We start from the raw sequence: 24051 nt of genomic DNA, 5'->3' as shown, positions 1-24051 counted from the left end.
TTTATAACCATTAATGGTAAACTCCGAGCACACGCGCATGTGCACACACACACACACACACACACACACACTGTTGCCTAAACGCTTCCTAAAGATACTGATTACAAAGTGTATAAAATTAGTAGTACATTGTCAGGATACAGTGAGAGCGATGAGCCACCCTTGAACATGGACTATAATCTAGTATCAATCACTAAACTGTACACATTTATACAGCCTTATTTTCACCAATGACTTCTGAAAGGTAAACAGCAAATACACCAAGAAGTTCAGCAGTGCTGTTGAAAACACAGTTATTACTGACTCCCACCGATCCCAGCTCGCTGAAACCAGAAGGACACTGTTGTTTCACCAAGCAGGGCTGAAACCAACCCACAGTGAGACAGCTCGCTCTCAACCTGTAGGTTGAGGAACCCCCTGCTCAGGGCCTGCTCCTGAACTGGGTGCAAAGGAGCGGGAGCCGAAGCTTCCTCTCCCTGCTAGAACAACCTTAGGCTGTATTTTTAACACTCCTGAGCCTCTGGGCCGCCTCCCCCGGGCGCCTCCTGTCCCCAGGCTCTGCACACAGTGGTGCGGCTGATAACTACTTGTGTGAAGTTCTGTTGGTATTCAGGCAGATGCAGGCCCTGAGGCTGTTTGGTCCTGAGTGCACGTGGCTGGCACCAAACAGCACAGCAGAGAGCAGCAGGCAGAGCCAAGGGTGGGTTTTGTGTGGTTGGAGGTAGTCGCTTCCTTCGCCAATTGTTTTGCACCCAGTCTAGCGTGGTAGTAGTTAGAGGGCCACGCTTCATCTCTGCCTGCTCCCTCTCCTGCTGAGCTGTGAAAGCCAGATCCCCTTCCTGAAATCCTTGCAGAGAAAAGGGACCAGCGGGATCCAGGCAACCAATCCCCCTCTGGGCAACAGTTGCCTTCTCAGGAGATTCCAGAGCCTGACCTAACTCAGCAGATGCTCGGTGCATAGCCTGTAGTGAAGTTGGAGGCACTTTGTGCGTTCTGTAGCCTGCCATACCAACCTGCTGGAAGAGTGGTGCCAATGGCCTGTGAGAAGGGTCGCACCAGCACAAAGAGGATGGACAGTGTGCAAGGACAGGGAGATGGACAGAGCCTCTGGTTGCGGCGCCTCACGTAGCTATTGGAGAAAGGATAAGGGCTACTTGGTTTTGCTGCTTGCAGGCGTGCTGCCCCCGCTCACCCTCTGTGCTTTGGAGGCCCACTGCAAACATCCTGACAGATGGAAACATCTCAAGTGGCACATCCTTGGATGAGAAGTAGTATATGATGTAACCCAGACCAAGAAAAGGGCCTGTTTCTGCTATAAAAGTCTTAAGATCTATCACTACCTTACGTGCAGACTTGGGAGATCTGATCAGGCTGAGAACATGTTAAAACTGCTCAGGCTGCTACTAGTTCACCAATATGCATGTCCCGTGACTGCACTCCCATGAGGAATCTGAAATATCAAGTGCACTGGAAAAAAAGGATTGTCAAGAGAAAACAGAAAATAGAAATACTACAAAAGCAACATTACTGAGTGGGAACTGGACTGATCTGATACCAACTTGTCGGATCACACAGTGGTTTCTATAGTCTCAATCACCTCCATCTCGCACTGCGAGGGTGACAAGAGCGGGCACTCATCTGGTTCCCAGCTGCTATCCGGGCTGTAATCTTCTTCCGAACTTAGCTCAGCCACCCCCTCCGTGTCCTCATCACACGACTCCATGTAGTGAACCCCCACCGCATTGATCCCAGAGTCCTCGGAGCTGGAAGGGGACGAGCAGTGATCTGGTTTTGGTGTATTGCTCTCTTTTGTGATTAAGGCATTGCGAACAGCGACTTCCTCAGGCTTTATCTTGTGGGGCACGGGGGGAGGCTGCCTCTGCACGTAGCACATCTTCCCATTGATGCATTTCACGCGGTAATTGTCAATGAAGAGGTCTGCGATGGTGCAGAACTGCGGGGAGTCAGGGGGCAGAGGGGGCTGGAAGACCGGGGCAAACTTCAGGAAGTGTTCGGTGAGCGACACGGAGATCTGGATGGTGTTTGTAGACTCCCGAGGACGAATGGGTATTTCAGTGCTGGGAAGCTGCTCTACGGGTGTCATGGGCTGATAGACGTATTTACCTGCGGGGAAAACAGAAAAGCAGCACTTAAAGATCATCTTATCTTTAAGTCAGAAACAAACTGATGACATGATGCTTGCCTTTGGCCATTAAAAACGACCAGTGGTTCCCTGTGCTCAGCAGCTGCTCCGTTTGCAATGGCCTCAGGGCCCTTAGTCCTCTCCTGGTATGGATTCTCTGATGCTTAATACTGTACGTCAGCACAATTGTCCTTACCCAGTCCTACTCCTCTCCCTGCCCCTGCTTTGAACACAGCTGCAGGACATCACTTAACTCTGGAAGATTAACTGCAGGGGCACAGCTCCATAGGGTTCAGCTGGCAGAGATGGCAAGGCTGACAGCACCCCTTTGAGGGGGACAAGAACTGAGAAGATGCTCAGACTTTGTTGGGGTTTTTTTCACTGAGCACAGAGCAGTTTGAGCTCACATCTTTGCTATAATGATCAAGATTTTATTAGATTATTATTATTCAAAATTACACCGAGTCTCCTGCATGTGTTTCCCATTCTTTTTCTGGGGTCTCGGTTATGGTTTTCCATATTATAAACCAGAGATTCATACATGATTACAATTAGAACTTTAAAGCAGAAAATAAGGGAATTCTCAAGCCATACAAATGCTTTTGGCATCCTGATTGTCTGCTTAAGTAGTAACAAAATAGGATTATGTTGGTTTTCTAGAGCTGAACCAAGTGTGAACTGAACATCTTTTAGTAAAGAAGTAAATAAAAGAGTAGAAAATCAGTACTTTGTTAAGAAAAACTGAGAACCTGAGGCAACGCCTAAGCCTGTAAACGCTGCATTTTATTTGCATGAAGCCTCTGCAAGATTCATGTCTCTCTAGGGGCTCGTACACTGTGACAGCGCAGATTTCCACAAGACCTGCAAGTACTGGGGCTCCAGGAGGACTTCTGATGCAGGAGCTCTAATGCTTTGCCAAGGCAGAAAAGCACCGTGGCACTGAAGGGCTGGTTTGGGCGCATGAAGCTCTCCAGGTAAGGTGCAGAAAGCCGCATTAATGAATTGGGCTGTGCCGTGATGAGAGCTGCCACCCATTCCTGTGCTTGCGGCTCAGAGGTAGGTGCAGCCCTTCTCCCCTGAATTACCCATTCCTCTGGAAAGTCGGAGCAGTGACTGCATTTCCACTCAGGGAGGCTGAGTGTGGCCTGGGACAGCAGCACTAGAGAACGACTTTCCTCAAGGAAGGGAATGCTTGCTCCCCTTGCTATTCCTCTCTGCCATAAACAAATCCCATCCTCAGCCTGGGAGTCCTTCCCAGACGTGGGAAGAGCTCTGACTGCAGCCAGTGCCCCAGCCGCAGGGTGAAAGCCCTGGGATAGGCTGAGGGATCCCAGCTCTTGGCTGCAGCAGCCTCCGGGGTGCTGGCTGCCGGTGCCAGGGCCCACGCACAGCCTGTGCTTTGCCAGCCCTGCTCCAGCACGTCACTGGGGAAGCCTCAAGTGCTGGGAAGGCTTTTCCCATCCTTGCTGCACTATTGGTATTAGAAGGGAAATGGCTCGTGTGACATCAGCCGCTTTCCCCTGCTACGACATAACCCCCCATTGCTGCAGGATGCAGAGGACACAGGGAACTGCACAGAGCCAAGGGGAGCGTGCTGTGAGGCAGCTGACACTGGAAGTGGGCTCACAGGAACCAGCCATGCTGAGACCAGCCCAGCCCTGGAGACCAGCCAGAATGAGAGCAGCGAGACGGCAGCAGTGGGTGTGCAGGGGAAAAGAACATTTCATGAACAGATCTGACCAGCTCCCCTTGAATCCCTCATCAAGCGCTTCTGTCCTACAAGCTGTGCAATGATAATTGTTAACGGAGCTCACGGAAAAGCTCAGTGAAAATAAAAGACGCTTTTTTCCCCTCCTGTTTGATTGTGGCTGGATGACAAAAAGTACAAAGCCATCCTCTCCACTTCCCATCTTTCCAACGTACCATCATCTAGAGTCAAAACCCGGTGTGACTCAGAGGAATTAAGTGCCTGCATCAAACAACTGAACACTTCAACCACAGGCAGAGCAGGGCCCTTACTCCTCTGGTGCCCTTTGGAGCAGCACCACAGGTATTTCAGTACTGGCAGTCACCCTTGGGGGCAGGTGGGCAGACCCACTGTAATAGCAGCAGCCCACGGCTTCCTGCCATCCGCTGCTCTCCAGAAATCCTTCTTTGGAATTAATGGCCATTGAAGATGCTCTTGTCTTGCAAAGCAATGCAGATGACCAGTGAGTGTGCTGCTGGCTGGAATGCCTAGCATTCAGCTCATGGAAACTGAAATGCAGCCTACCCTTGCCTAAAACCATGATGCTGTATTTATTCCTCTATCTGGAGTGCTCCTGTGTGGGCTCCTATTCTGTTCCATTGACAACGAGTGATAAAAAAATTCTCAACTCAGTTTTGTGCCACCTCTACTTGAAGCATCCATGGATGGCCCTGGTGAAGGTTTTTACCAAGCTCAAGTAAAAAAGGTATCTGTACAACAGGATTATATTTTTCCACTTGAAATAGCCACCATGTGCTGGCAGAAGGCTGGGAGGCAGTGTGGGGGAGACAGCAGGGGGTTTAAGCCAAGCATGGACATGGAATGATGAATCTTTGATTCATCAGCTTGACTTCTTTTCCCCAAAAGAAGCAGTGGCAGGGGCAGACAAGGTGTTACCTGGGAGCTCAGCTGCTTGGTTTACCATTGCACCAGCACGGGGTAGTCCTCTGTGTGTTTCAAAATTGCCCTGCTGGCACTAATTTCAAGGTAGAAGAAAACAGCTGCTACCCTGTTAACATCGGATTTGGGATCTCCATATGTGTGACCTTGGAACAGCTCAGTTTCCTCATGTTCCAAGGACAAGCTCTGCCAGGGTAAACCAGGAACTGCCCAATGGAATAACCAAGTTTTTCTACGGGAACTTATTTCTACATTTCCTTAGAATTCTGGTGCAAGTTTGTTGAGTTTTAGCTTGTTTTAGGGCCAAGTTTATTTTAGATGAAACTTCTGGTTTAGAACATGATTAGATCTCTTTAAGGGGTGCTCATACTCACAGCTGGGACTGTCAGACTGAATCACGGACAAAGCTGTGATTGCAGCCTCCCTTACAACTCCCTACCCTGCATAATGTGTGTAAATGCATCAGCCATGATACAGCCAATGAGAAATAAATGCAGAAACTTAAAAATCAGATGTGCCTGTGCCTCTGCCCCTGTAGCCTGTGAGCTTGGCAGGGATGGCTTTTCCCAAATGACTATCCAAAAGCACGAGTCCCCATGTTCTCTTACAATATCTGTATAAAAAAAATAACAGTCTGATTGAACTCTCCCTGAAATCAAGAACAGTATTTCTGCTGACTTCAAACAGCTGGCAAAAGCGTCTGATAAAATAGTGTTTTGGGCACCTATTCCAATGCATTCCTTCTAATACACTAGCATGTAACTGATTGCCTACTTACTCCAACCAAGTCAGTTGAAGAACTCTGCAGTTGAGTTGTACTGATGAATGCTCCCACAAATTACAGTGCCTTGTACAAATCCAGATGTCAGACTAGACACTGTGCTGCAAGCTGTTTCCTGGGTCACCTGCCACTGCTGCCTACGCAGAAGATGGCAATTCAGTGGAGGAAGAACGCTGCACGTGCTGAACACGTGTCCAAAATCAAACTGCAGCTCCTGCGAGAAGCAGTTTGCTGCATGTGCACAAGTTTGGGAAGTTCTCGAGCACTGCAATAGCCGCTGTGGGGAAGTGGCAGTTCTGGCTCTGCAGTTCCACCACTATGGCAAAAAGGCTTGGGGTAAAAAAGAGCCCATTCCTCTTCTTGGTGTCCAACAGGAAACGCGAAACGAGGCTCTGACAAAACTCTCTTCATGGCAAGTCTCAATTACCCATGACAGTCATATGCTAGCAGATGATATGACAAAATATGAGGCAATGAGAAGCAGGTATGTAGGCTACACTGAACTGTTGTGCCTGCACCAGTATCTACACTTGCTGCTGTTATGTACTGGTGGAGTGCGATCCACCATAAACACTGCACCTCTTGGATCCCAGTCACATAGTCAGAGCCACTGGAGCACAATTAAAATGGACTGATTGTTTTTTCCATTTCTTCATGATTCACCTGACCCTTGTGAAAGCCTAAAAACCGAATTAGCACTCACAATGGCAATACTTATTGCAATACTCATCTGCAAAACAACTATTCCACTGTGTCCAAGGAGGTAAGTTCTGGGCAGTGCTTATCTTCCTGCTTCTCTGTTCACAGGAATAGGATTTTTATTGCCAAACCGGATGGATGCTGCTCACCAAAGCCATGGCTTCATGCCTCCAGTGCCACCTGCCAGCACGTTAAGGCAGAACCCACCAGAGCAGTAAGCTCTATCATGACCTGCAGATCTCCAGCAAATCATGCACCATGGAAAACTGTTTATCCCCAAAAGCAGACGCATACTTCCATGTACTATCTATTTAAAGCCTGTTTGTGGCTTTGATTACCAACTGTATGGTTGACTGATTGGAAGCTGTATTATAGTGTTCCTGCTTACAAAACCATAAATACATACGCGCCTTCAGAAGCAAGCCATGAGGTCATTTCTGGATTTTTGCTAATTGAGCAGTCTGCATGCATCCTCACTGAACAGGCACAGCAGCAATTTCCATGGCTAATACAAAGTAACTTAACCATGAAATAAGCAGAGGTGCTGCCTGAAGATTTTAGTCTCCGTTTCCCTTCATCCTGGTGTTCCAGTTTACCTCTGGCACTCATTAACATGTTTGGCATATTAAAAAGACCACTAAATCCATTATTCAGCAGCGAGGTTTCTCGTCACAAACCCTCAGGTTTCCCCTCTCAGAATGCTACCTTGGAGGATATTTTGCCCATAACACCATGAAGTGTACTGCGCTTTAGGAAACGGTGAAAGATAGCTGAGGGTCCGATGAGTCTAAGTCAGTGATACATATTGTGTGTATTTGTTTGCATGCAAGACATTTAGACATCTTTTAACTGAAACATAAAAGCTTTTTTTCATATGTATTCTTTCCCCTGCAGGTGCTGGGACAAGTATTTCTACACCCTCCAATCTGTCAGCTCATTTACTCTCCAAAAAGCAGCGAGGTTAACGAAGACCTGCTGACTGTATGCTATTTAACATAACCTGGCTCAGTTCAACCAGTATGGCTGAGGAACTGCCCCCGTGCATCCAAGCTGGGTGCTTGTGGTGAAAGCGTCTAACCAACAGACACTGGGGGAGAACCAGCTCTAACCCCAGTGGAGATTCCACTGCCTTTGGCTGCAGTGTGTGCTTCAGAGAGAATGAAGCAGTGACTTCAAAGGCAGGGCAAAGCACATGGGCTGGTATCTGGCCAGCTGGTTTTTCCCACTGGGTAAGGGTATGCAAAAGGCCTATGGAGGTGGTGCCCATGGTTTGAGAGCAGACAGCTGAATGTTAAATGTTGGTGACTTTTTTCTGCTCGAACCTATACCTTTCTAATGGCACCAGTGCTCTTCCATTGTAGTCAGCTGTGATTCTTACTCCAGCCATGCAAGGATCTTGTATTGCCACACAGAGCCCTGCCAAAACAGATCAGCTTACGTGGGAGGGGAAATTGGTCCCACTATGAAAAACATGGAAGAAAACCCAACTAATCAGATACTGCACAGCTTTGAAGGAGTGAATGCAAAGCAAGTATTAATCATGTATGTATAAGAGGAGACAGTGTTAGCTTAGACGGATTCTGCATTACTCCAAGGAGAGTTCATGGCAAGGCTGCCACATTTCTCTGCGTGGGGAGACTCTGGAGATCAGCTCCTCGAGCTCCAGCTTTCTGCATAGCAAAAGATGGACAACTCCCAAACGTTATTCCAGTGGGAGTTGTTTCCTATGTCATCAGAGTGGCAGGAGCGACAAGTCTGTTTCTTCAGGAAAAGCTGACTGGAAGCACACCCCTCTGACATCTGAATGAAGTTGTCTTGCAGGTGATGACAGCTACAAGCTGGAGTCCTGTGTTGCTGCCTGGATTGGCACCGTAGCCTAAGGACCATGTATAAACTGTCAAACACCCAGCTGGTTTTCCAAGCTCCCCGTGGCAGTGGGTGGCTCTGGTGGCAGACAGTTCTGCCATGCCAGACTGGCCCACGGTCGAACCCGGCCCATGCATGGGAAGGAAGGTTTAATTTCAACACTGACAAAGCAGAAAGCCAGGGCAGAGGGATGGGTTTTGCCCTCTACAGGGTAAAGCAAAGCTCACTGCCCACAGTCCAGAGATGTATACTGAAGGACACTCCGCACCCTAAGCCTGCTTAAAGTACCTACTACGCCTTTTGTTCAGAAGTATTCAGCAGAGAAGTGTGATAGTGGTCTGAGCTACACTGGGATGCTGCCTTCCATCCCTGCAGGCTGCAACAGAGGATAAAATGACTGCCTCTGGCCTTTCTCCCTCTTTCTCTCTCCAGTTATATGCACAGCTTGGAACAACAAACCTTTGCAAACAAAGATTACCCTAACTATAAATATTCACCAAGGACTATAATAGCTTCAAATTACACTTTGCATAGAGCACAGTAATAGCTCTTCCAGAGGGGAGAGAACAAATGGAAGAGACCCTGGACTACATTTGCAGATGCCACATGTTAAAAAAAAACCCCACCCTAACCCAGTTTCCATTATTTTGTATCATATGGAATAGCCATCATGGCATATCTAGCAAAACATTATGGGCTGTATTAGGAACATGAGACAGAGAATAAGCCACCAGAGGAAAAGAAAGTTTCAGGACACAGGTACTGCCAGATTTAAAGTGCAAGATCAAATAGAGCTGAACTGTGCTATTGGTGGCCATAATGAAGCATAACTAAAGTTGTTTGTCAACGTTGAAGGAGCCTTGTAAATGAAGATATGCAATACCTTAATGGAAGTGATTCCTTGCCCTGAGCTTCTTCTAAAGAACTTTGAAAATGCACTGAATTTGTTCAAACAAGTTTCTAGTGTGGGGAAGGCAAACGGAACATCCTGCATGTTTCCAGTACTTCTTGAGTAGCTGGAAGGCACAGTAAGTGACCGTAAAAGAGACTTCAAGGATACAAGCCAGCTCTGCAAAGGAGCACCAGTTACCCTACCATAATCACCATAAATGAAAAAGAAGCCATGCAACAGGACCTTAGCAGTCTGGAAATATACCAGGAAACATTAGCAGACTCTGACCTAACTGAAGTGTATCATCACAAACGGCACCTTTGCACAGAATCACCTGCTTCAGAGCACTAACAAATCCATCCCATTCCCAACCTCATCCAAGCACAGAAAAGAATCTGTCTAGCAGTGTTTCTACAGTGGTGATTTTGGACACTTGCCAGTTCCCTGGTGGAGGAGAGGTGTCCCCTCTCACTGCTGAACAGCAGAGACATCTGTGACAGCCCTTGACTTGATGAGCCGTAAGTTTTTCACAGGAAACCAAGAAAAGGAGGGGGGGAAACGGAAAGTTTTTCTTCATCAAATTTGTATTTTAATGCCCTTTTGTCTTGATCTGTTTTAAATACATAGAGGATCATGACGGTACACGCTGTGAGCTGCCTAAGCCTTTGAGGTTTTTCTGTGCACCTCCCTTTAGAGCAGGTAACTCTTAAATGCAAACAGACCCTGCAGCTTTGTTCTGGCATCCCTGCTCTTTCCTCTCATTGCTTGCATGAATTTACCAGAGTTAGAGAAAAAGCAACCCAGAGAGCTTGAGAAATGTTTCACGTAGCTATAAACCCTCTTGAAGGGGACACATTTGCTTATTAACCATTGTGAGGGAACAGAATATTGACACCCAGTGAACATGTGTGCTCTGAAAGGAGCTGTTTCGTTTCAGTACCCATAAGAAGTGCCATAAAGGGGAGAACAGCCACGTTTGCACATTTCCCTGAAAAGATTTGTCCTTCAAGTTATGCTACATTTTCTTAAAAAAAACAGTACAGAAAATAGAAAAAAAAAAAAAAGACTTAGTGCTAAATATTTATTCTGCAAAACCATCCCTGTGCACCATCTGCTCAAGCTTCAGCATCCCATCATTTTCATGCAGACAGACCGTGTGCTGATATGGTAACTGATCAGCACAGATCAGTGTCAGAAGCTACCTAGAAAACGAAGGCATTCCCTGCTATAGAGAAATCACAGGCACTAGAGAGACAAGTTACAGTCTTGTTCAGGTGTGCAGTACATGCCGCAAAGGGGCACCCATGAGCCCCTGTATACCATGGGACTGTTTCCCTGTGAATTCTCAAAGAAGCAGAAGGGTTCATGGGTTCTTCAAGTCCTCTCCAAAGGACTATACTATGCAAGAAAGACCCGTACTCTGCACCCACAGGAGACAGCCTGGACAGACAACTGAGTCAGGAGATTGGCTTTTGCAGCTTGGAACAGGCACATCTTTATGGCTACAGCCTGTTTTTCTGGTGGGCTGACAGGAGAAACAATGGCATATGTGGTGTGCAGTACCTATGCTGCTGCCTTCCTCGTGTCAGAGTGCTGGGTTTCCTGCTGTGCAGTGGCCTAACCAGAGCCCAAGCCTTCTTGGTTTGACAAACAACACATTCTTTAACTTCACTGAGGGGAACAGTGTCCTTATTATCAGTACAGGCCATTGTTTTAACCCCCATCCTATTTCTTTTTCTGGTGCCTATCTACACACATCTTCATTCATACTTCAAACCATTTTGTGTGTTTCTATTACAGAACCCATTTCTGGAGAATTTAAAGGGCTGCTCTCCTGGCTTGCACCCAAAATATGTCACCACATGGAACTGATGTGTGCAGGTATGGATACCAACTCTTCCCTTGGGGGGTATGGGCTCCAGCAACATTCTGCATGAACAAATAGACGAAGTGCCATCACTGGAGGAGAGGAGGAGGAGGACCATCATACCACACAATGCTACTGAGGGCAAATGGCAGGCAAAGCAGCTGGACGACTCAGATGGGAGCACACTCAGCACTTGGTGCTCTGGCCAAGTAAGCAAACACTAGCAGAGAGGTAAGAGCATTGCCCTTGGTTTCATACTCTGAGAGCCAAGATCCCACAGGACCAGCTGGGGAATGCTAAAGTCTAGTGGCACAGGGTAGGAAAAACAAGGAAAAATGTGTCTCTTTTTGCCTACCCTGCCTATAGGCAGGCAAATGATGGACTGCAGGAAGATTGCAAGAGTAGATCAGTCCACCCTGGCACACCTCATGGTCCGAACCTTTCACCAGGGACAAGTGGCACTTGTGAGTGCAAACATCTGCAGTGTGGCTCAGGATCAGCAAAGCACTGAAATGCCAACAACACAGGCAGCTACACAGCATGAAGCAGACAAGCGCCCTGCCTGAAACTGCTGCAGGTGTGCTCCAGCATCAAGCAGTGAGAGGGACAACAGCAGAACATGATCTCACTGGGCACAGCAGGGGGAGTATCTCAGGGCTGGGTGCACGTACACAAAGCAAAACAAGCAGTTTTGAGAGCACATGTGTGGGCTCTCATGTTCCACAGCAACCAGTGAGGATAAGAATACAAATGCATGCCTCTTGTTGAAACTGTTTTACAACATAGGTTATGTACGAATTCCAACTGTTATGTTGCCTAAATTAAAGTATGGGTATACTAAAAACAAGGCCCAGTTGCCAAGCAATCAGATTTTACTTTCCCAGTAGGTTTTTGACTTCTGTCTACGTGAATAAACTCAGCTACTGGCAAAAACATCTCCAAATTGCACCAACTGCACTTCTTGAATTCTGTGATCAGTCATACATAAAAACTGATCAGTGGCAGAATCAAAGCTGTTATGAAAATATACTCTGTATCTTGTGGACAGATGAATCCATGAAGGTGCTGGAATAAAAACCACAACACACTAAAACAGGGTCACTTTATATGCAGAGAGAGAGAGGTACATATATATATATATATATATATATATATATATACACACACTACCTGGAATTCAATTTACCATTAACCAGGTTTTTACACTAATATAAGCTTGTGCCATCCATCAACAGCTAAGCCCACGCTGTCACAGTTATCATTCTGAAACGTCTTACAATGTTTATAAGTAAAGCATTTTGGTTTTTATCCTTTAGAAAAACAAGAATTTCTGGTATAGCCTTATCCGTGTGCAGAACTAAGTTACCAAGACTTGACATGAGTCATGAAGCATAAGGCAGCACTGGTTAAATTGAGAGCCATTACATAAAACCACCCCAAGATCTGCATCCTTTACAAGCCCAGCTCTGCTGGTTGCATCAACATGAGCAGCAACAAAACATTCTTGATGAGTACACAGGTGCTGCCTGGAAATTCAAGGTCCTGTGCCAAGTACCTGAAAGCCCTCTTCAGTGCTTCCAGCAAACCTGAGCACGCTGTCAGCTCTGCAGACCTGCAGGATGGAAGCCATGAAGATCACAATCTTGTGACTCAGTTTTGTCTCATAGGGCAATGCAAGGGTATGACCATGGGCTGCAGTTCAAGACACATCCATCAATATCCACAAGAGCAAGGATAATATGTTAGAAGGCACTGCAGTTATACACTTTTGCATTTAGGCGCTTGGAGTAAGCACACTCACAGATTCAAGCTGGCAAACAGATTTCCTCACCTACAGAGTCCAGGAAGGAAGCCACACAGTTGCCACAGGCATTGTACTCCAATACAAATGTTATCTTTGAGCTGTTACTTTGCAGTGAGAAAAGTGCCTGAAACCTTTTACTAGAATGAGGATCTCCGAGCAGGAGCAGAAGCGCTGCCTTCACCAAGAAGCCGTTTAGAGTGTCCTGAATTCACAAGACAACCTCACCAGCTGACAGGATGCAATGATAATTAACTTTTCTTTTGGAATTGCTTGCTTCTTGGAGGAAACATCCACAGACTTGTCATTTTAGGCTGGTCCTGAGCAGGCTTCATGAAAACAGTGGGTTAACCTTTCAAGCAACTATAGAGAAGGGTCATTTATCTGCAACTCTCAGAGGCTCTTACTAGCAGATCATTGAGTTTTGGGCAAGCAGACATAATAATTTGTGCTTCACGCTCCTCAGATGGATGGACAGATTACAAAACACAGCCTCACAGTCATGCATGACAAACAAGAGTTTTTGGCTGGCAGGAAATGTTTTGGTACACAAGGCCTCTTTTTCTCAGGTCTTTTGGAGAAAGAAGTGCAGTGATTTCTATTCAAGCCTGTACAAAACATAGAAGATTTAGTCCTATGGGGTGTACTTACAGCAAGTAAATTGAACTCAAGGATTTTCTTGTGGCCTATTCCTCTTAAGCGATATCAGGGGTTTTATTAACAGTAATAGAACATGCATGTCTCCTTACTGTAACACATAACTGCATTATAGTAAGGATTTCAAAATTAATGTCAGCAGGTTCTTTTAAAGGCACTGATGTTCACACAGGGTATGATGAATCTACACCTGTGGTTTCTCTTTCAGAGACACAGCATCAATAGTGCTTTCATACTGTGAACTGGAGATTATAACTAAAAGCAGAGCAACAAAATGCCATCCAGGTCCAGAATGGTGCACCCATCAAAACTGGTGGATAAGTGTTTTCCCTTAGAGTAACACTTCAGAATATATTAAGCTGGCATTCTCTCCTTCATTATGTACAGCTTAGTGAAATGAAGCTGCAACATCATAGCTCTTCAAAATACAGGTGAAGAGAAGATCTTGCACAGCCACAGGCATCAAATCCTCATTAAAAGCCTTTTCCCATTACAAGCCGAAAAATCCACCTTTCTGGGGCTCTTGCCTGGTGCTCAGCATAATGCCTTGCTTGTGCACAAACCTTTTGTCCACATACGCAGACTTAAGCTGGATGGACGTTCAAATCCTTTTCACAGCAAAAGCAAATGAAAAAAGCTTATATCTCCTGTGACTTGCAATCATCCTCTCATCAAGACAAACCATGTTTTCAGAGAACACCCAGGTCCAGTTCCTAGTCCCACTACTCCATTCCTTTAGTTTTCCACAAAGAAAAATGTATGATATGCTCCAAATATCCAGTCTCAGAATTTAGAAGATAAGCATGTTACAACTCCCTTTTCATGTTTATCCAACAACTCAATCATCAGGACGTACTTTTGTCCTGTGGAACAGCACTGCTAGAAATTCCAGTTGCCATCACAAGTGCCAGGCTGGCTACTTCCAGTAAGCTCCAGCCTGCATTACCTGTCGCAGAGATACAAGTGAAGCACTAGTACACTACTGCCCTTCTGCTCTCTCCTGAATGTGGCAGAGTTTCGTAGCCACCAAAAAGCCAATACGAAGAAACCCCCTCCAGGACACAAGTAAGGCTTTTGGAGATCTACAATGTATGCAGTGCTACAGAGCACCCCAGGGCTCATTTTAGGATCCCCTCCAGGGCAGTAGCTGCTTCTCTAACGTGAACTGACATGAACTTTTGCAACAGAAACTCGCTGGCACGCAGACACAACCCCTCTTTAGACCGTCCGTCCACCCCCCCACCCCCCAGCTCTGTCATGGCACACTTGAATACCTTCAATAACCATTTTAGCTCGCTTACCAGTGATCTGTTGCAGGAAACAAAGGCTGCCTTGCTGATTCCCTGCTTACAGTTCCCATAGGCAGACTGGGGTCTGAATAATTACATGGGCTTCAAAGATTGTCAAAGCCCCTGCTGATCGCTTCTGTTGCTTGAGAGGTGGGAGAGACACCACAGATAAGCTACTGGTGTGCAGAGCTACCTAAATGCTGCACACATCCCTGCACAGCAGGGGAGAATACCAGCACCTGGTGCATGGAACCAGCATGTGCACACTGCCAGAGGACAGCGAGGAGATGCGATGTGGCATGTGAGAGCACCTCTTTCTCTCTGGAAGAGGTATAACCAAGGCTGGCCTTAATGGAGAGGGACAACAAAACTATTTTTCTAATTTCTTTTTTTTTTTTTCAATTCTAAAATGTTACCAAAGAAAACCACTGGTATTTCAAGCAAAAAAAGAATGCAAGAAACAAGTATCTGCTCAGAGTACACCCAGGTGCAGTGACTGATTTGCTTCATTCCCTGGCAGCAGCTGTGGGAGATTGTTAATCACCTTTCCTCACTCAAACACACAGCAGAGACTGACTGCAGACCCAAAACTACAACCGGCTGGTGCACCTCCAGGGGACTTGCAGATGCCTGTAAAACAGACACACTGAGGAAGCAATGGAGCTTGCCCTAAGAATGAAGAGAAATCCAGGGCTTCCTGCTCAGCTGGCAGATGAACAAGCAATTGAAGTATATTTGCATTCTGCATCCCCAGAATATGTGCTGGCACAGCCAATATCAGGTAAGTCTTCCTCCCCTTACCCAGAAAACACAAGCTCTCCACGGTCAAGGAATGACAGTTTCTTGGGTTTCTTGCCAAGCCTGCCTGACCTCATGCAGAAACTGCGAGGTCTGGATCTAAACTCGGGGCGTAACGGTCCCATAATTACGTGATGCATTCCAGGGAGCAGGAAGCTATTTCAAGGCAGACCTCCAACTGTCACACACCACTTAGCAAAACACAAGGGCAGGGGAGCACTCCTCTGTTTTTTAAAACCTCTACTGCCACAACAATTTACATGTCTGAACCTAACAACTGGTTTTTTCCCTTTCTGACCATCCAAAGGAGACTCACAGCTTTCATCCACGATCAGACTGTTTCCTTGTAAATGGTCCCAACAGCCGAATCTCACAGAAGTGGTAAACTGAAATTCATTTGCTGCATTTATTTTTAATATATGTAAGCGGATTTAAGTAACTAAAAGCCTGCTTTTTTGATGCTGATCATCGAAAGGCTAATACAAAGTAGCACAATTACTATCTGTTGATAGTATTATACTGCTGTGAAAGGAGTGTTGTGGAACCATTATTCATAACATATTCTTGATAACTGCAACATAACATACTGAGTTTTACACAATATTTTAACATAATGCAAGAAATTCAGGTTAAGAAATTAATACAGTTGCAACAGAACACCCTATTTTGCACTGTCCAGTGATGAAGCCAATCTTGTAATTGTATCAAGTGTGGTGCTTTCTCTGGTGAGCTACCTCTTAGGAAGTAAAATCAAAGTCCTGCTGTCAAGACAGATGTAACCCCAAGGATCTGAGCCCTTCTGACAGAAGCCAGCGCCACTACGCAGCCAGCAGCCTCACAGACAGCATCAGTGCAAATCAGAGCCGCAGCAGAAATCCAGAGGTGAGGAAAGGAAGGCAGGTGCCTTGCTGCAGACCTGCCTCTGGCGCATGTTTTTCTCTGACTTCTGGAAAAAGTAGATCTGAGTAATTTAAGGCTCTAACCTGCATCTAATGAACAAAACCTCACAAGGCTGTCAGAGGGAAGGGGAGGAAGGTGTACAAGGGACTGTGCTTGCAGGGAATGCATGCAGGGATAGACTGAAAGGGCACAGCACAAGCAAGAGAAATGGGTAAACGGACAAACTTAGGGGCTGAAGCCAAAACACTTTCTTCCCTGTGGGCAAGAGGAGTCAGAAGGCTTAAACCCTCATCCCGCTTCCACAGGGAGACAGGAGTTGAGGTTCTTGGAGCTGTTTGGGTACACAACAGTCTCTCTAATTTTGCCCGCCAGCTATTATTGCCATTTTATGGAGAAAGAAACATCGGAGGTAGAGAGCCCTTAAAGTACTGTTCACTTCAGAGCGTGCCAACAAAAATGGCTTTGGGGAATTCAGACTAGGTTCTTTCTCAATTATTACTTCTATAGCCAAGTGGCTCTGCAACACTAAATTGCCTCTGTCACTGAAGTAAGCAGATGTGATCCTGAATACACATGAGAAGACAATCTACTCACCGTAGTGGTGGTGAGTTTTTGTAATTTTTCAGTGTAAGTGCGCTTTAACCAAGTTGACATTCTCCAGGACCTCGGACACTGATGGAAAATGATACTTCAAAGGCCTTTTTAATTGATGTAGAGCTTCCTGTACCCCAATACAGCTCTTAAGAGTCACAGAAAACCACTTTCAAGAACCCTCTGAGAATTCCCAAGTCAATAGTACAATACTGTGTTTATGGAAGATAACTCCCAACACTGTTTAATTACATCTCTGACCTCTATATGATTTTCCATTATGGGCCTCATTCTCACTCCTTTTAAGTCCAACTCAACTCATTCTGCAGGAGCAGGATACAAAGCGACCTTAGCTCTGAAAGTGCACTAGGATATAAGGAGGCAAGAAGGAGCACATCTTCATCACTGTCAGATTAAACAAGAAAAGACTTCATTTAAAATAGTTTCATGGGGAAAATATATCTCAAAGTTTCCTTAGTCATAAAGGAGGAATTAAGAAGGAAGTCCATACTTCTTACAAAAGCTTTAATTACATTTAAATCTTGTGATTGCCACATGGAAGCTCAGGGTTGGATGGGATCTTGTGGGGTCCTTCCAAGAGGGAATCAGCTCCAAGCAACTCGTAAAAGACACCAGTCTAAGCCTTCTTTAAAGGCTTTCAAAGACCGTGATTTCTCACTTTACGTACTCTGTTCTATTGATTCTTTTCTTTTCCTAGTTAAAATATTTTCCAATATCCAAACCTACATTTTTCTTGCCACAGGTAAGCAGTAACTAGTTATTTACTAAGTCTGTAAGAGGACTAGAACACAGCTTTCTTTGCAAGGCTAACTTTACACTTTGCAAAGCTACTCTCCCCTCCCTCCATCAGTCTTTTACCGCAAAAGAAACCCTTTTGCTTTTGCACCGTGCTGTAAATCATATTTTCTAAGCTGATCTCCTACAGAACCACCCCAATTCTCTGACAGCTTTTTGAAGTGCAATGCTCAAAACCAAGCTGATCAGTCTGGTTTCATCATTGCTGAGCTGAAGAGACTAATTAAATTTCAAGCTTGCAATGCTCCTGTTAATGCATCCCCAAGTGAAGGCTTGGGTTCTGGTTTGGGATTTTTACCACAAAGGCCTTCTGCTGCTGACGCACACAGAGTTTGCAATCCACCTTAATCCCCAGATCCTTCTCCCCAATGTCACTTCTCCTGATGTTCCCAGATCTGCATTTGGTTTCTCCTTCCCAAGACGATCCCCAACTGATTTCAGGTAACACCACCAGTTTATCAACACCATTTTGAGCTCTGATCCTGTACCCCAGCATGCGTATACGCTCATCTATCTTGATGGCGACCACAAGTAACTGAAACCAGAGATGTTTTGGAAGAGTGTATCTAGGTCATAACTTGAGGTCCTTTGTGTTATCTATGAAGTGCCAATGAGACATCCCTGTCCCTGTGCAGCAGGTGACTACAGTACCTTCTCACATAGCCACTTGTGCCACCACACAGTACTCATTTCAGGACACCGACAGCAAAAAGACATTTTTCTGAAGTGATTTCAAATGAACACCAAATCAAGGCAAAATTCCTAGAATGTCTATTTAATTCCAATAGAAGCTCCAAATAAAAGGTGGCTTTTTAGGCAGGCCCTCTTCCCTATCAGGGGTGTGTATGTGAGAGGGAATCCATGTAGGAGATTAAATTACAAGGAGAGATGGTGACAGACTCAAAAAAAAAGGGGGATGTCAGGAGTCAAGGGATATCTCCAGCAGCACCAAGCAACCCTCACATAAGGGTCCAACATTAACCCCAACCATTCAGGCTTTAAGATCTCCAAAACACAGTACGACCTAAATACACAGCTCCATCACCACTTCCCGACCTCATATCGACCCACTGTTTGAAAAGCCTGCTCTTCAATGCTATATGTGATTAATTATTCATCAAACTATGTTTGGACATCTACAGTTCAATCCCAGCCTCCATTACTATAGACATTAGTACCTGAATACAGACATTAAAGTGGTCGGGCGCCTTTTCAACAGAGTTGGATCAACACCGGGTTTTAAAGCAGTAACTGTTACATAGATACCCTAAAGCACTTACTTCTCTACTCAAAAGGGGTTTTAAACCGCACGCCTGCAAAAATAAGACAGTTAGACCCGAGAACGAAGTGAACGCTGGTGAACGCCCGCTCCATGAGGAGGACAGCGGTATGCAGCACCAGCGGGGTGCCACAGCAGCTCTGAGGGGTGGGTGTCCGGACGCCAGGCCCTGAGGCAGCTCCCGAGCCCCGCCGCCGCCCCTCCGGGAGCAGCCCTAAGTCCGGGGTCCCACCGCAGCAGCCACAACCCCGGGTTCCCCACTGCGGCCGCGAAGCAGGCAGGGGCAGCTCGGGGGGGACTGGACGGGACGGGGCGGTGAGGCGAGGCGAGGCGGGCCCCGGTCAGCGCGGGGACCGTGGGGGCCGCGCGGTCGGTCGGTCGCTCACACTCACTCACAGTGGCACCATCCGAGGTGGCAGCACCAGTGCAGGCGGAAGCAGCGGCCGTGGCTGTGCGTGGCGCAGAGCGAGAGCCCGTCGCAGGGCTGGAAGTCGGGTCTGCCCGCGCAGCTGCGGGCCAGCGCCTGAGCCTCGTCCAGCTTCTCGCTCTTCGCCGCCGCCGCCCCGCTCATGGCGCCGCCGCTCCGCCCGCAGCCCCCGCGCCGCAGCGGCCAGCAGGAGGAGGAGAAGGGAGAGAAGGAGGAGGAGGAAGGGAAGGAGGAGTAGGAGGAGAAGGCGCCGAGCCGCACCGGGGACCGCCCGCCCGCCCAGCGCCGCGGGGGACAGCGCCACGGGCAGGGCCCGGCCGCCCCGCCCCGCCGGCTCCGCCCGTCCTTCAGCACCGCCCGCAGCCGGGATCGATGACCCTGGGAGCCCAGGCTGTGAGCTCGCGGGCCGCCCTGCGCAGGGGGGTTACAGAGAGCACCTGCCGCAGTGAACTTGGACCCGCTGTGGGATTTACCTGGTTTTCAAAGGTCTCCTGTAGGTGCAGGAGCACACGTGCATGAGTAGAGACCAGTACTGGCTGGGCCAGCCTGGCTCCCAGCAGAGGTGAGCAATGCCAGCAGGCCACGGTGCCAGGCACTTAGTTCATGGAGCGTCCATCCCCTGCTTGCCTCTGCCATGGTAGGGCGTGCAAAGCTCCAATCTGGACCCTGCCTGGCGTGTTAAATGGTATCCAGGCACCTTTGCATCTGAACGGCAGCCTCCAAGGAGCATGAGAAGGAGGCAAGCAGGCTCGATTATGTGACCATGTACAAGTGATCTGAGTGTTCCAAGTGTGTGGCACTTGGCTATTTTACCAGATGCATGGACAAAGATCATCCCTGCCGTGTCAGAGTCAACAAACCAGGAGACTGAGCTGCTCATACATGTGGCCTGTGGCAGAGGCAGTTGTTTTATTCTTCTTGCTACTTATTCTCAGGTCATCTAATGAGGAAACCATTTCTTTCTATGAATGCAGTAATTTTTAGCCTTTGTCTTCTGTTTCTGTAAAATATCAGTAGATACAATTTTGATTAATAATGGAAGTGTACTGTTATTCTCTGACAATCATATCTTCAGGCCAGAATTAAAGTTTGGATTTATCTTGAGCAGTGGCAACACGATTTGGTTTCCTAAGTGTAGTGGTGGGCTTGTTGCCCTGTCATGTTTGAAAATAAACTGTTTTTATTGCCCCTCTGCTCAGTAGTAAGAGAGTTGAATTCAGCTTTCTGTTAGAGCAGACCTGTCAGTTTCATAGTCATTTGTCTTTGTACAACACCCGATACCTCTTTGTCAGAAGTAGTGAAAAAATACTCATGTGCTCTCCAGAATATTCCCAGACAGCTCCTTTGGGGTCTATCCTTGGGATAGATCCCAGAGGTGTCCCCATGGTGTCCACCCTCCTGAAGATGCACTGAGAGAACCATTTGCTTCTTGCCAACCAAAAGAGCTGAAGAACAATCAAGCTGCAGGTGCATTGCTGTGATCAGCTATGTGCTTCATGGGTAAAAACAAGGAATACAGACCATAACTGCAGAGCAGAGAGATGCACTGAGACTTTGGCCTCTGGCCATTGTCCCTGCCTGGCAGCACAGACCAGCTCCCTGCAGTGCTGCTGGACCTGGGATGTTTCACTGGTTGCACCAATTCTGAGCCACAAGGCTGAGACCCACCAAAATAACACATACAGGTGAGCTGCTCCTATCCCATGCACTGCCCTACCCTCAGGCAGGCTGCTGAACTCATTAGCTGTATGCATGTACACAGCACTCTTTCCCCAAAAAGCAAAGGCGCTGGAGGATGGAGTTTAACCAGCTGTATGGTTAAATGGAGGGCTCATTGGGTAGGGAAGTCTCTGGCCTGTGTCACAATGGAGGCTGCACAAAACAGTCCTGCTGGTCCCTTCTGAACTGAGCCCCAGAGTGGGAAGGCTGGAATGCTCACCTAGAGTATACCAGCCTCCTTTCAATGCAGCTCACATGGGCAGTCAGCACATACCTGGTCTGCTGCTGCCCTTCCTGCTCTTATATAGTTCCAGGGAGTCTTTCACTCCCTCCTGCAATATCTCAGTGCTAGGTGAGCCCTGGGCATACACAGCTGCATCCCATTTTATGCTCTTGGGATGTGCAAGTGGGGGCTGCAGCCTCTCCCTCTCAGCAGGCTGGTTGCCCATGGTTCAAGGGAGATCTTTGCACAGGCTAAATGGGCGTTTCTGGGGCTGGTTTTGATAGCTGGGATAAAAGCAATCAGAGCTGGCTGAGGGCTGCAGGGACCCATGAAACTAGCCTAACTGGGCAGGAGATGGTTGCCTAGCTGCACTGAGCAGGGGCTTTGAACCTTCCTCAAACCGATCATCAGGACTGAGGAAACTTCACAGGCCTGTGGATTTTAAATTCCTCCAGGGTCAATTGCACTGGAAAGTGAGTTTTCCAAATAAATTCTCAAGGCTTACCTGTCTTTGTTTTGCTGAAATCCCAATGAAATTTGTACACATTCAGGACCTTGCTCAGCTGTTTGCAAGCCAAGAAGAAACTGACTGCAAAATCAGGTGTTTCTTTGAGATTGTCCTGTTGTCCTCCTGTTCCCTGGAGCCTCCAGCAGCAAAGAGGGGATGCAGCTGAACTCCCGCGAGACCCCTAGCCCAAGGAGAACTGTCTCTTCTATGTGCTGGTGTGGAGCTCTCCCTCCCTACTGCTGTTTCACTTTCTGAGCTGCTCTCAGACCTAGTCTGTGGGCTGTAAGATCACTTTCTGTGAAAAAGAAATGAAATGGGTTACAGAAATGGTGTATGTGCTTCTGACAAACCTCAAGAGCCACAGCCAATTCGGACACACACTGCAGGACAGTGTTTCTTAGCACACCATAAGGCAGGGAGCTTTTTGCCTCCCTTTGAAGACGCAATGCTGCAGGGGATGGTGATCAAAGCTAAAGCAATTCTCTCCTTTGGTGCACTCCCATTCTTTACTGTTTCACAAAATGCCTGTGGTTGAGCAGTTAATGGAGGCATCTGCTGCACTAGCAGAGTTCACTGGCTTAATTAAAGACATCTAACAATTTTGCAGCTGCATGGAGGAGACCACAGGTACTCGCAGGGCTGGAACCAAATATCTTCAGCACTGAAAGCCGGCATCCCCACTATGCAGAAAGCTTAGATGTGCAGCCAGACACTCACATGAAATTAGAAGCAGGGTCCCAAGATTAAGAATGAACTACAGCCAGCTTGCACTGTGTGTCACCAACAACTGCACTGTCTCAGTTCATGCTCACACAGCTTAGAATGGTCAGACTTGCAACAAGTGACATTCCTGGCTCTGGGTGGTTTTAGGGATGTAGCAGAGATGGTTTTACCCAGAAAGCATTTTTAACAGGTATTTTCTCAATGAGTGAAACTAGTTAGCTGGTTTAAAAAGACAGGTGGGAAAACTAATCCTGTACCAAGAGGTTAGGAAGTCCTCTGCTTGGGGCTGTGTTTTCTCCCTGTTAAATGAAGAAACATGTCACTCATATTTCTGGTATCACTGCATATTTGAGCCAGTCAGGGACCTTGCAAGGCTGTTATTTTAACAACTTACCCAAGAGGCTCACGGATAGGCTGGTGCTTTCTGATTAGATTGCCTGTCAGCAGGCACCTAGGGCTTGGAATCAGGCTGCAGAGCATGGGCACTGCCCTGCAGGGCTGTGGGCAAGGGAGCAGGGCAGTGGAGCAGGACTGCCACACACTTCTGCCATCAGCAGCAAACCTCACGCCCGCCCTCTCACAGCTACAAATGCAACCTCTGAGCAGCAGCAATGTCACCAATGGCTGGACAGGATAATCAATGCTCTGCTGCTTTGGTCAATATGAATTTACAAATGAGCTTCTGTCAGGAGGGGCATTACTACAGTGAACAGCCTCTATTCTCAGTAATTTCAGGGTAGATGAGAAGGGGAATGGGTACATCAAATGCACCAATACAAAATTGCTGCAGGTGAGGAGAAGCATTCTGGCCACAGGGCTGGTGGGTCTCAATATCCTGAGACCAGCATTATCTCCAACAGAGAAAGGGCATGCCCTCTCCTCCAGAGCCTGATCCTGCTGTAAGGGCAATTGCCCTTTCCCAACTCATCTCCAGCCCAGGTGAGCACCACAGCATGAAGGACCGGAGAGAGGATGTTAGCCTGGGCAGCACATAGTGTCCAGAGCTGTCCTATGGATGACATGAGAGCTGCCAGCACCAGCCAGTGCTGTTGTGTAACATGTCACGCGGAGCCTGCTTGCATGGAAGCAGTGCTTCACCTTTCAGCAAATGCTGGGTTGCTCTCGGCTGTGGCACACAAGGAAACCACAGGTCTTTGCTGAGCCTGGAGTTACCACTTTCTCTGGTTCTGGAGGAAAATCCTCCCTGAAAAAAGGCACTCAGGTTGGCTTGTGACTTCTGAGAGGTTTCCTGCCCTCAGTTTCGTACCCTCACCCACTGAAGGACAGGGGCAGATAAAGGGTAAAATAATACCTATTTAGGAAAAAAAAAAAGCATGCAGCCTTTTCAGATGCAAACTCCTCCACAAATGGGAAAAATATCTAATTCTACCATGTAGAGAAGCGATGGAGAAAACAGAACAGCTA

At 47.2% G+C, this 24051-nt stretch overlaps 1 protein-coding gene across 1 annotated transcript; it reads right to left on the bottom strand.

Annotated features, from left to right (window-relative positions):
- Positions 1-1245: 1245 nt before the first annotated feature.
- On the bottom strand, positions 1246-19776 carry CUNH3orf70 (chromosome unknown C3orf70 homolog). Its single transcript, XM_061354464.1, has 2 exons — positions 19423-19776; positions 1246-2124 (listed from the first exon to the last, which is right to left on the bottom strand). Exons 1-2 carry the CDS (start codon positions 19595-19597, stop codon positions 1568-1570), a joined length of 732 nt encoding a protein of 243 aa, XP_061210448.1. The 5' UTR covers positions 19598-19776; the 3' UTR covers positions 1246-1567.
- Positions 19777-24051: the final 4275 nt, after the last annotated feature.

Source organism: Neopsephotus bourkii, unplaced genomic scaffold (genome assembly GCF_033783945.1).
Source record: "Neopsephotus bourkii isolate Nb327-2 ecotype Australia unplaced genomic scaffold, CSIRO-AGI_Nbou_v1 NB_739, whole genome shotgun sequence".
Classification (NCBI taxonomy): Eukaryota; Metazoa; Chordata; class Aves; order Psittaciformes; family Psittacidae; genus Neopsephotus; species Neopsephotus bourkii.
Note: the sequence above shows the minus strand (reverse complement) of the source record. Positions and strands in the feature narration are given on the sequence as shown.